This window comes from Nicotiana sylvestris, chromosome 3, assembly GCF_000393655.2.
Source record: "Nicotiana sylvestris chromosome 3, ASM39365v2, whole genome shotgun sequence".
Classification (NCBI taxonomy): Eukaryota; Viridiplantae; Streptophyta; class Magnoliopsida; order Solanales; family Solanaceae; genus Nicotiana; species Nicotiana sylvestris.
The window spans coordinates 122,255,876-122,268,997 of record NC_091059.1 but is presented as its reverse complement, the minus strand read 5'-3'; the positions used below and the strand labels follow the sequence as shown (position 1 = coordinate 122,268,997).

General features: G+C 38.2%; 2 protein-coding genes across 2 annotated transcripts; one reads left to right on the top strand and one right to left on the bottom strand.

Moving 5' to 3' along the window:
• The first annotated feature begins 5,553 nt into the window (after positions 1–5,553).
• LOC104239611 (probable aminotransferase ACS12) lies at positions 5,554–11,126 on the top strand. Its single transcript, XM_009794288.2, has 4 exons — positions 5,554–6,190; positions 6,306–6,440; positions 8,307–8,467; positions 8,606–11,126. The coding sequence occupies exons 1-4, from the start codon at positions 5,717–5,719 to the stop codon at positions 9,447–9,449; spliced, it is 1,614 nt and encodes a 537-aa protein (XP_009792590.1). The 5' UTR covers positions 5,554–5,716; the 3' UTR covers positions 9,450–11,126.
• LOC104239610 (uncharacterized) lies at positions 9,565–10,883 on the bottom strand. The gene is made up of 2 exons (XM_009794287.2): positions 10,027–10,883; positions 9,565–9,849 (listed from the first exon to the last, which is right to left on the bottom strand). Exons 1-2 carry the CDS (start codon positions 10,867–10,869, stop codon positions 9,742–9,744), a joined length of 951 nt encoding a protein of 316 aa, XP_009792589.2. The 5' UTR covers positions 10,870–10,883; the 3' UTR covers positions 9,565–9,741.
• Positions 11,127–13,122: the final 1,996 nt, after the last annotated feature.

The following is a 13,122-nucleotide window of genomic DNA, read 5'->3' as shown; positions in this document are numbered from 1 at the left end:
GCACAAGCCGATGCACAAACAGGTGAAGTTGCTGCTCAAGAGAGGCATGATGTGGCTCATCTTGGCCACATGATGCTTGGTGCGTTGCTAAACAAAGAACCTGCTTTGAAGCAGGTTGCTCGAGACAAGCCTAACCTTGCTCAAATGGATCATACTTTATTTGGTGTTGTGATGGGCAAGAAGTCCAGATTAAGGGAGAAAGGATCACTGTTCGTAGATGCAAAGCTGAACGGACAGCATGTTCGTATTATGGTGTGACTAAAGCAAAGGCTAAGTCACTTGGCCTTGTGTTTGGTGTCAGCAGTTCTTTGTTGAAAATAGTCAATGCCGACCTCACCAACGTGAATGGAGTTGCTCGCAATGTGCATCTCAACATAGGTGCTTAGCAAGGGAACGTGAATTTCTTTGTCGCTCCCATGGACGTGTTTGATCTTGTGTTGGGTTTGGACTATTGGAATGAAGTCATGGCATTCATTTCCCCTAGTCTTAACCAAATCTATATTTGGGATCCAAGGGGTCCTTGTGTAGTACCAACAGTTCGAGTGCCACAAGTTGTGGGCCAATTGTCCGTAATGCAAATCGTGAAAGGATTCAAGAGGGGTGAAGCCACATTTCTAGCTGCTGTAACAGAGATTGAAGAGGACAAGGTTGACGAAGCCTTTCCCCCATGTGTGTAGCAGGTTCTCAATAAGAACAAAGATGTCATGCCCAAGGATCTTCCCAAATGTTTGCCACCACGTAGGGAAGTTGATCATTAGATTGAGCTGATTCCAGGAGCAAAGCCACCTGCCATAGGTCCACATCGCATGGCACCTCCAGAATTGGAGGAATTGAGAAAATAACTGAAGGAGCTACTTGAGGCGGGACATTTCAGACCGTTAAAGACACCATTTGGAGCACCATTCTTGTTCCAAAAGAAGCAAGATGGGTCATTACGATTGTGCATAGACTATCGTGCTCTCAACAAGGTCACGGTGAAGAACAAATATCTTATCCCTTTGATAGTAGATTTGTTTGATCGTCTTGGCCAGGCCAAGGTTTTAGCAAGATGGATTTGAGAAAAGGATATTATCAAGTTCGTATAGCCGAAGGAGATGAACCAAAGACGACTTGTGTGACACGTTATGGAGCTTTCGAATGGTTGGTGATGCCGTTTGGCTTAACCAACGCCCCCACTACATTCTCCACGTTGATGAATAAGATGTTCCATCCCTTTTTGGATAAGTTTATGGTCATCTATCTTGATGACATTATGATCTATAGCAGCTGCATGGAGGAACATCTTGATCACCTCCGGAAAGTTTTCCAAGTTCTAAGGGAAAACAACTTGTTCGTGAAGAGGGAAAAGTGTTCTTTTGCCCATCCCCATGTGCAATTCTTAGGGAATACAATCGGTGAAGGACAAATTCGGATGGATAGCAACAAGGTCGCGGCGATTAGAGATTGGGAGTCCCCAACGAAGGTAACCGAGCTACGGTCCTTTCTTGGCCTTGCCAAATATTACCGGTGATTCATTCTTGGCTATTCAGCAACTGCAGCTCCGCTCACAGATTTTCTAACAAAGGATCACTCTTGGGAGTGGGCTGATTTGTATCAAAGCACATTCGAGGGTCTCAAATTAGCAATTACGGAGGAGCCTATTTTGGCCTTGCCCGACTTTTCTAAAGTCTTTGAGGTCCACACGGATGCATCTGATTTTGCTATTGGTGGCGTCCTAATGCAAGAGGGCCATCCAATAGCCTTTGAGAGTAGAAAATTGAATGATGCGGAGCGTCGTTACACTGTCCAAGAGAAGGAGATAACGACAGTGGTTCATTGTCTAAGAACCTGGCGTCACTACTTTCTAGAGCTCATTTTATTATCAAATCGGATAACGTGGCGACAAGTTATTTCCAGTCCCAAAAGAAGTTCTCACCTAAGCAAGCAAGGTGGTAGGACTTCTTGGAGGAGTTGGACTATTCCTTGGAGTATAAACTGGGGAAAGCCAATGTTGTTGCTGACGCGTTGAGTCGGAAGGTAGTGCTAGCACCAATTGTTAGCACAACTAGCAGCGATATTCTTGATACAATCAAGCAAGGGATGCAACATGATCCGGTGGTGAAACAACTTCTTGACTTGGCCAACCAAGGCAAGACAAAGAAGTTTTGGGTGGAAGATGGACTTCTTTACACCACCAGTAGGCGTATATTTGTGCCTAAGTGGGGCAATCTTAGGCGCACATTGATCAAAGAGGGCACGACACTATTTGGGTAGGACATCCAGGCCAAAAGCGCACCTTGAAGATATTCGAGTCATCATATTATTGGCCGCATATGAGGGATGATATTGAAGTTTACGTCCGAACATGTCTTATGTGCCAACAAGATGAAGTTGAACACAAGGTACCGGGAGGTTTGCTTGAGCCTTTACCAGTGGCAGAAAAACCATGGGATAACGTCACAATGGACTTCATTACGTGTTTGCCAAACTCGGAGGGCTTTGGCATAATCATGGTGATGTGCAACCTTTAATGCCACCACCGCTAATTGTAAAGCCAAGGAGGCAACACGTTTAATTCTAAGGGATGTGGTAAAGCATTAGGGCATTCCAAACCATATCATAAGCGATCGTGATCCCCGTTTCACCGGTGCTTTTTGGAGAGAGTTGTTCAATGTGTTGGGATCGGAGTTGCACTTTTCCACCAGTTTTCATCCACAAACGGATGGCCAAATGGAAAGGGTCAATGCACTCTTGGAGCTGTATTTGAGGCACTTTGTTAGTGCAAATCAAAAGGACTGCGCGAAGCTACTTGATACTACCTAGTTTTCATACAACTTGCAGCGTAGTAAATCAACCGGGAGGAGCCCTTTCGAGCTTGCAACGGGGCAGCAACCTAACACACCTCAGTCTTTTCCCATGAGTGTAGAGTTAAAGAACCCAGGGGCATTTCACCTGGCTAAAGCTTAGGAGGAGCAGGTGGATATGGCAAGGTCTAATCTAGACAAGGCTGTCTGCAAAATAAAAAAGTTTGCTGATCGGAAGAGGTGTCCAGTGAACAACATAATCAGGGATAAAGTGATGGTGAAGCTAAATCCCCGCCAGTTCAAATCATTGAGGGGCATCAATCAAAGTCTGATTCGGCGCTACGAGGGGCCATTTGAAATCACTGCCAAGGTTGGCAAGATGTCCTTTAAGCTGGACATGCCTCAACAATTGAAGATTTATCCCGTCTTCCATGCTAGCCAACTCAAGCCATACCATGAAGACAAGGATGATGCGGAGCGAGGGCAGTCCAGTCGTGCTCAAATTTTCATTACTCCTTCTGCCATTGACAAGAAAGTTGAGGCCATCATCGATCAGCAATTGGTCCGGGGCAAAGGTTGGGGCAATTCAAGTGCCCAATTTCTTGTCCATTAGAAAGGGCAATCACCCGAGAAGGCATCATGGGAAAAATATGAGGATCTATGGCAGTTCAAAGATCAAGTCCATGATTACTTGAAACTTTGTAGCATCGCGGTCGTCGCCATTTCAAGTGGGGGAGAGTGTGCCGACCCGCCAAATTTACTACTGATATTTCCGCGCAATGTGCTCAAATTTGAATCAAACATGGCTGCCCAAGTTCACGACCATATGCCAACATTTGAACAAGGTCAAAGACAAGTATGCCATTCAATTAATGCAAAGGAGAACCAGCAACACATGGCTGGGCGTGTACCTGACCAAAAGCTTCCCATGAAAGGGACAGCCTGCACAAGTCAAAGCAAAATAGCCCACTTTGGGCAAGGACACAAAGCTGGGCGCCCAAACCAGCCTTTCCTCATTTAGTTAGGCAGCATAATATGTCTTTCTTTATAATGCAAGCCAAGTAGTGGCTGATTAGAATATATACATGTATAAGCCCTTTGTGAAAGGCATCTCATACGCTTTGTAATTTCCCTTTTGTATCAAGTAAATCCAGAAAATTGGCCTTGGCCTCCCAAATATTGTGTGCCTTTTACTTCACTGTTTTTCCAGCATTTTTGTGTGTGTGTGTTTGCCTTAGCTTGAGCATGAGTTTGTGCTTGTTTCTTGGTTAGGACTGAAGCTTGGAGTAGCATATAGGCTGTCCAATTGTCCGCACGTAGCTTACTTGAGTTAAGCCCGTGACAGTTAGCTATTATAGGTGCTGAAGATGCTAAACCTTATATGGATGAAACTATTTACTGAAGCTATTGGTATCTGTTATTGGCTGTTGGTGCTAGTTATTATGCATATAAAACAACTTTGCCAAAATTGATCTTGAAATGCTTTGCACGGATATGCCATGGTTGAAATGTAATTCATCCGCGCTGGGAATCTAGGACATATAAGGCAAATTATGGAAAAATTGGAAATATTTTCCTTCGTGCTAAACACACCCATAATTATTCTTTGTTTTCCACTACATGCATTGTGGACAACCAATATGTCTATACACTTTGCCAACCATTGTGACTCACCGTGGCGGTTTTTTATTTTTTCCTCTTTTGGATGGTTATTTCATGTCGTTTCATAATGTATCGTATTGTATTGTACTGTATTATTTGATGGATACAATGTTTGGATAGACTGTATCGTTTGCCGTCGTTTTATGATATCACACACCAAAAATATAAAGTATAAACTTGCAACATTACTAAGAAAAAATAGGATACAAAGTAGAATTATTATATAAAAAGAAGGGTAAAGGATAGAATATGTTTATTTAATAATAAAGAAGGGCAAAACGAGAGGAAAAAAATAAGGTAATGACACCACCACACCAAATCTGTCATTACATAACGTGACACTTTTCGTCGTTATGTAACGACAAACTTAACGATATGATACAATAAAATTTAAGTAACAATCAAAACAAATATTATATTTAATGATTTTTTGTTTTAGGTTTCCCCGCTTTTATAATATTCTAATAAATATAAATATACTTAAAGAAAACATCTTGATAATATGACCATGTCTAGAAAACGTTGACGGTTAATCCTTAGACAGTAAGAAAAGCTAGTCCAAACTCGTCATGTAAGTGTTACTTCTTTTTATCGACATAAATATGTAACAAGAAGTGCAGTAATTTACCAAAATAATAAATAAAAAAAAGAGATAATAGAATATGGGGAGACCACTTAGTAGATATTTTTTGTTTTTTTCAAAACAAAAGAAAAGGGTTAGAATTTATGTTGTACGTAAGGCGGGAAGATTCTATTAATTGGAACCACATGAGAGTTCATAAAATAGTAACTTGACCAAAAGAAGAAAAAAGGAAAGGCTGTATAATTCTCCTTTTAATCTAATTGTGTGATGCAGTTATTATTTAGAGAGTTAAAACAGTTTTTCGTTGATCATAATTTTTTGCATATTTTTTTAAACATTTAAGACTATAATTGTTATAACATTTAATAATTTTTATGTAATTTTTAAATATATAAATTTATTTAAAAAATTTAAAAATACTATATCAGTGTGTCCCAGATACATATCGAGATTAACTAATTTGACCCTAATAATTCTATAGTATTGCATAAAATGGAACGAAGACGTAGTAAATGAACGAAAAAGAAGGGCATTTTCGGACAATTCGTCACTCCGCTAAAATTTTCATCAACAGAATCCTATCTTCCCTCGCCAGCCAAGCAAAGCAAAAACTAGAAAAGAGCAGCAAAGGAAAACCCTTCCGGCGACAATATCGCCACCTTCCCGCCGTCATAATCCGGCGGCTCATATGACTCGGAGCGGTAACTCAAAACCTAATTCAGACAACGAAACCGACACCGCAAAAACATCGCCGCCAAGAGGCAGGGACGGTACTTCAGGCATGAGACTTGTTGTACCCTTACAAGGTGTAGTTCAAGGCAGAGGCGGACTTATTTTAGGTTCACTCATTCCTTGTGCTCTTTTCTACTTCCTCCAGTTCTACTTAAAACGGCACCGTACTAAGCCGTCTTCTTCTTCTTCTAATCCTCCGTCACCGTCCACGTCATCTCCGAACCTCGCCGAGTTACCACGGTCGTCTTCCCGTTTGAATCTGTCAACTCGTGATTCAATTGGTCGCGTCTTTTTATCGTCAAGGGCTAGTTTGGTTGCTGCACCGAATGATTCTCCGTATTACATTGGAATGGATAGGTTCCGAGCGGATCCATACAATGAATTGGATAATCCAGACGGCATTATTGATCTGGGACTAGCAGAAAATAGGGTATCTTCTATGAATTTATTTTGAAAAATTCTGCTAATTTATAGGTTTATCTCTTCATTGTTTTTACTGGAGAATGAATGATATTGCAATGTTTTTCTTCTGTATTTGCTCGAAGTTGTCGCTGGATTTAATAGAGAAGTGGCTTTCAAGCAATTTGAATGATTCGATGCTGGGAAGAGGTGGTGATGGATTGAATATCAATGGAATTCTTACGTACCAGCCGCTTGATGGATTGACTGGGCTGAAAGTGGTAATGCATTTTATTTTTATTCATTTTTTTTTTGAAATCTTTTCTACTGGAACTTGCTCCCGAGTATGGTGAGAGTTCTTGCCTTAAGGCCTGTGCTGTATGACATAAGTTCTTTTCAGCAAAAAATATTGAAGATTGAGGTTGGGGAATAGGAAATGGTGTTTGGTGAGATATTTACACTATGATAGGAGTAAGTGATACGAGTAGGAGTTTAGTGGAAAATAATTTATGCCTCAATGCCCAACTTGTTTGGGATTGAGGCGTAGTAGTTATTGTTGTTAAGGATCTCAGCTGAAATTATGTTCATCTTCTGATAATTGAATATGGCTAGGGAAAACTATAAGAATGTATAAAGAAAAATCTTTCTAGGTTGGGCAAATAAAATTCTGTTATACCCATGTTCACAAGTAAAGTTCTTGTTGTGCCTGGAATGGGAAAGATTGGGGTGAGCTGAGGCAGTAGGTTCAGATTTTGCTCGAAAATTTGATGTTCTTGTTACTTCCTCCGTCCTGTCCCAATTTGGTTATACATTTTTATTTATTGCCATTTATTAAGAGAAGAATCAAAATTATCAGTTAAGAGAAACATGTGGTGTCATATTAAACAAAAATTAGAGGCAAAATTGTACTGTATTCGGAAAGAGTAAAAGTAGGTTCTATACTACTTTTTCTAGTATCTAAAATGTATTAAAATCTTCTAATTAAAGAGAGGGCCACATTTGGGAGGAAGGAGTATTAATCAGCATCCCTAAAGGGGCACTTAAGCCTTGAAATTAGGTGTAAACACAGTCTGAGTACTTCACATTGCGTAGGCATATCTTTGGCATAGGCACTAAAGCATGCACCTTGGCTCTCATGGTCTCAGTCTTGAAGTTGGCTTGAAATTAGGTGTAAACACTTAAGCCTCATGGTCTCTGTCTTGAAGTTGGCTCTCATGGTCTCTGTCTTGAAGTTGGCACTAAATAATAAATAGAGCTAGCAAAGCAATATATATGGTTAACAAATTTCATGGATAAATATGATACTGATTAAGCATAGAAAATTAGATGATAGATCTAGTATAGATATTTATTTTGGTATACTCTTGTGTAGGAGGTTTTCTCCCAATATCAATAATATCATTTTGCGTTATTCCATAAAGTAAAATATTGCACCTTGCTTCTGGATCAAAAAGTTAAAATGTTTTTTGAATTTGATTGGCATGGTTCTGACTCCCTATATTTCACTTAATTGCAGTTATCATTTCTTTCTTTTCCATGTAATTGTTGTTTGTATTTATAGTTATTTTTTCTTGCATTACATATTTGTTTCTTTTTTTCTTTCATCGATGCCTTTCTTTATTTAAACACAAGCTTTAATTGTACTTTGTTCTTAAAGTTTCAGCATAGCTTGATGCATTTTTAATGCTTTTCGCTTTTCACAACATCATCTCCCGTTGATCATAATTTTGTACCGAACTGTACGGTTTGCTTCTCTTTTGGATTTCTAAGATTCTTCAGCAACCTGAAGGCAGTGATCTGAATTTATCAACTTCTTGGCTGCCAAAATGGTCCTCATTAATGGAAAAAGAATTTAAAATGAGATTTTCAGATTACTGCAATCTGGGGCAAATCTTCCAATAGTTCACCTAATTTTCTCTCTTTGGGATTTAAAATATACTAGTGGTGGTTAATGTTCATGTAATTTTGGTTTGTTTTCCACAGTCCACCTATTTTAATTTCATTTTCTTTTGGCACTTTAATTTGTCTGCTGCCTAATAGGCAATTTTCAGGGCACTCTTATTTGTTTCAAACTCTAATTATATTACCTATATCAAAGGATTGCTTTCGAAAGGATATATTGTAACATTGTCGTCTTAATCTTGTAGGCCATGGCAGGCTTCATGTCTCAGGTCATGGGAGAAAAAGTGTCATTTGATCCATCAAGAATGGTGTTAACATCTGGTGCAACTCCAGCCATTGAGCTTCTGTGCTTTTGTTTGGCTGACCATGGGAATGCTTTGCTTGTTCCCACACCCTATTATCCTGGGTAATATCTAATTTTGCAACCTGATTTAAAATAACATTTGTCTTTTTCCATCTCCTGTATTTCTCTTTCATCTCCCTCTCTCTCTGTATGTGTATGCACACAGGTGAGCTTCGTCTGTAACCTAGTTTCTATCTGCAGGTTTGATAGGGACATAAAATGGAGAACTGGTATAGATCTTATACCTGTTCACTGTCGTAGCTCTGATACCTTCCTAGTGAACATCACTGCTCTTGATCAAGCATTTAGTCAGGCAAGAAAGCGAGGACAAAAAGTCCGTGGGATACTTATCTCAAACCCGTCTAACCCTGTAGGGAACATACTGAGTAGGGAAATGCTACATAGTCTCTTAGATTTTGCGAGGGAGAAGAACATCCATGTAATATTAGATGAAATATTTGCTGGATCTAATTACGGTAGTGAAGAGTTTGTAAGCATGGCTGAAATTCTTGATGAAGAGGATCCTGACAGGGATAGGGTTCATATAATATATGGATTGTCCAAAGACCTTTCTCTTCCAGGGTTTAGGCTCGGTGTTCTGTATTCCTTTAATGAAAATGTTGTGGCTGCATCTAAAAAGTTGGCAAGATTTTGTTCCACTTCAGCACCAACACAGAGGCTATTAGTTGCAATGCTTTCAGATGCTGGGTTCATCCAGGATTATATGAGAACAAACAGAGAGAGATTGCGAAAAGTGTTTGACTTATTTGTGGCAGGTCTAAAACAATTTGGCATTGAATGCATGAACAGCAGTGCAGGTCTGTATTGTTGGGTTAATATGAGCAGATTGATTTGCCCTTATAATGAAAAGGGAGAGCTAAAGCTGTGGGAGAAGCTCTTGAATGTAGCTAAAATAAACGTGACTCCAGGGTCAGCTTGTCATTGTATTGAACCTGGATGGTTCAGATGTTGTTTTAGTACGTTAGCAGAAAAGGACATTCCTGTAGTTATGGAACGGATACGTAAAGTTGTTGAACGTAAGTAGGCCCCCAGCTTAAATGTTTATAGCTGTAAAGTAGGATTGGCTCTGTTAGTTATGTCATCTTTTTTTGAGAATGCACGGTTCCTATTTTGGAATTCAAAGTATGCATCATTGACACTTTATACAAAAGTTGCACTCCTGTTGCCAATTTACAATTCCAAGCAGTATGGTAAAATGTTACATCTCGCACAAGTTTAAAATTAAGAATGGATAACAGAGATGACTTTCAAGGTGACATGGGATAGCTTAGCCCTTTCCAAAGTTGTGCCAAAGTTTGATTCAAGATGAGCATCTTTCAGATTAGTTTGAGTTGAAATTGCCTCTTCCACTTGTTGTGCAGTTCTCCGATGCTATTGCCAATTCCAAAGATGCAGCATCCAAAAGCATTATCGTCCATCAGTTCCTGCAGCAAGGATTATAATAGATGTCTTACAAATTGCAACCTTAGTTAAAATCTGTTCTATATATGAAAAGGATTAATTAGAAAACATCTTGCTGTTATTAATGCAGTGTGTTATGCCTGTGTTTGCTAGCTTCTGGGTTAAACAGGATAAGTGATTGAAGTTCTCCAGAGCACTACCTTAGAGATGCTCTGCTTCTGCATTTGTACAGTTTTCCTTTGGTAACTTCTTCGTCGGCTCATCATTATTAGCTCGCCTAGAGTTAGTGGATGCCTTATTTTGATGCTGCAGTTGTTGACCCGATCTAGATTGTTGTTGAGTGCTTTTGGAGGATCATGCGAACCTCCTTTTTCAGGGTAGCTGCTGTTTTGAAGAAAGCTTGAATTAGGTGACAACAAAGGAAAAAGCTTTTCCAGCAAAGCAGGCCCAACTAGACTTGTAGTTCCTGTTGCATAACTGAGAGCGCTGCTGCCGGTTTCAGAAGTTGGTGAAAGAGGACTCTTCAGCTGGCTGTCGTGTATGTCTGCTGTCGAAGAAGTTTGCTCCACAGGAATAGCACCTGAAAGGTCCAGAGTTGGTATGAGGCCATTAGCTAGGAGGGAAGGGGCTGAGCTGAAGGATTCATATGTTGATTCAGAATCAGATGCCTCAACTTCTGATTCTGACATCTCATTTTCTTCATGATAACCATGCTGATTGATGTAATCGCCTGTGGCAGCCCAGAAGTTGTCCCCACTTTCTTGCAAATCTCGAACAGTTGAAGGGTAGCCAATGATATTTTCCTGTGGAGATGTATGGGTGAAGAAAGGAAGTGGTGTTCCTGGTTTTTCTTCCCATTCAAAGGGGACAGAGGCGATGAGCTTAACCGGGGGCGTAAATGTAAACCTACTAGTAGTAGCGATAGGCGTCGGTTTCCAATCCTTTATTGGTATTCCTGGTCTTTCTTCCCAGATAAATGGAATGGAAATTTGTTGTCTCTCTCTCTTATTGGTGGAATTCCCAGAAGGGTTGTTTTCTGCCATTGGAGGAGTGTATATTGTCATAGCCATTTTCGTTTATTGCTGAGCAAACAGCATGCATGATACATAATATAGTAGAAGGTAAGTGGGTTAGAGACGTTTGCAACTAAACCTACATGCCAACCGCACCATTTCAGCAAAGAAAGATTAGGCAAACGTACTGTCTGTTATAGATAATATATAATATACTATATTAATATGAAAATTTCTTTCTTAATTGTCTCTCTCTTTCACACGTGTATGAAGAATTCTTTGACTAACGATTTTTGGCATATTCTTTTTCTCGAAGAAGCGTGCTTTCGTAGCCAGTTGAAGAACCGGTCAACAAACTTGATTAACCTTACCAAACTAGAATTTTTGGTTAACTCTAGATTTGGGTTCAATGTTCATTAGTAGTATACTAATGCTCTCTTAACTACTTCAGTAGGAAAAGTGCTGGGGTCCCCTCTCAAAGTTTGGTCAATTTGCTATATGGAACTCTTCGATATTGCAAATTTCATATGGTGCATTTAGCTAATCGTCCTTGTTTTCATTAACGATTCATTACTTTCATTAATATCATTGATAGCAATTCTACTTTCTCTAAAAATATAGTAAATGAATGCGCTTTTAGAAATACCTTCTAATTTCACTAGAAAATAGAGGCGATAATTACATACAAAACATCTGCGAAGAAAAAAAGCTTTTGGCACGCCATTTTTCTCTTGCGAAGCGAGATGAATTATTTTATTTCCTAAAGATTTATATGTTACACATAGTCTATCTATCATAAGATCCATAAGTATTTCGCAGCATTTTATCATTTTCTTAATTTTTATTATTCTAAAACCTTTTTTCCCGAAAGTGAATATATTTGCTAGGGTAAACGGGAATTATATATGACAATTTTATTAAACAAAACGAAACAATTTTAAAGAAAAATACTACACCAATTTTTTAGTTTGTGTATCACAAACATTATATATCACATAATTTTTTTGGGTCTTTTTTATTTCTCATAAGCACTAAAAATATAAAAAAATTATAAATATACTTTGTATATCACAGTGTATAATACAACAATAATGTGTATCTAAAAATATATAACACATTACTGATTGCATTATTTGTGTATCCCAATGTATAATACAATAATAATGTGTATCTCAAAATATATATCACAAAAATTGTGTATCACAATTTTATTAAACAAAAAGAAACAATTTTTTAAAGAGAAATGCTACACCAATTTATCCCTCTTAATTCAAAAGAAAAATAAATAAAGAAACAAACATTACCATCCAGCAACTAATCCAAAAGTAATTTTAATAAAAGTGCTACACCAATTTTGTAAGAAAAAAGACCTCATCAAAGTTAGGTATTATATATATCCTCAAAAATCGCAAGAATTTCAGGGAGTGATTATCTATCAAAGGATAAATTGAAGCATATCAAATACTACTTTTTAAAAAGAAAAGAAAAGAAAAAAGAAAGTACCTGAATATAGCAAGGAAAAGAGAACTATTCAGAAGACAATTACTATTTTTGTGGAGATGGCTATAGAATGCCAAAGTTTTTTGGCTTCTTTTGCCAAATATAATCTAAGGCAAAAAAATTGCCAGTTCTTATTATGTGTTGTCACTTGGTGTCAATTGTCCAACTTAAATTCCAAAACATTGTTTAACATAAATTTGACAATTCTTGTACATCGACAGAAAAGAAATACTATTATCAACTTATTATCATCTAATGAATTTACAAAGAATAATATTGCGGTAAAAAATACATCTTTAATTAAAATTTTGTGGCCATGAAAAGAAAAGAAATGCTTCCCCTAATATTTTAGTAATTACTGGCAATGAGGGAAAATAATGATTATAAATTTGAAAAACTGAAAAAAGAGTTAAGATCACATAAAAAAGTTGGTTTTCCAAATGGAAATCAAATTAGGATTTTGCTAATTTTAATATTTTTTTGGCCTAATTGTTTATAGACCCCCCCCCCCCCCCCCGCGCGCGCGTTCTCTCTCTTTTATTTTTTTGTTCTTTTCAAATGTTTGAGGGCTTGAGAGAAGGAGAATGTTGGGGTAGGGGAAAGGAAAAAGAGATTGGCTTGGTGGACATAGGACCTGCATCTCTAACATGCCACTTAGGTGCTCGCTAGTTAGTAACTCTAGATCATTTATTCCAAAAAAGTTAAAAGAAAACAGAAAAGAATAAAAAATTGCATGCCCCGAAATAATAATTAGGCGAAGCTAAATAAGGAAATAAACAACAT

Coding starts and splice junctions, on each gene's coding strand:
- LOC104239610 (XM_009794287.2), bottom strand. CDS start 10,869: ATGGCAGAAAACAACCCTTCTGGGAATTCCACCAATAAGAGAGAGAGA. Junction 9,850..10,026: donor AGAAGCAGAGCATCTCTAAG/GTAGTGCTCTGG, acceptor TCCTTGCTGCAG/GAACTGATGGACGATAATGC.
- LOC104239611 (XM_009794288.2), top strand. CDS start 5,717: ATGACTCGGAGCGGTAACTCAAAACCTAATTCAGACAACGAAACCGAC. Junction 6,441..8,306: donor GATTGACTGGGCTGAAAGTG/GTAATGCATTTT, acceptor TTAATCTTGTAG/GCCATGGCAGGCTTCATGTC. Junction 8,468..8,605: donor CCCACACCCTATTATCCTGG/GTAATATCTAAT, acceptor TTCTATCTGCAG/GTTTGATAGGGACATAAAAT.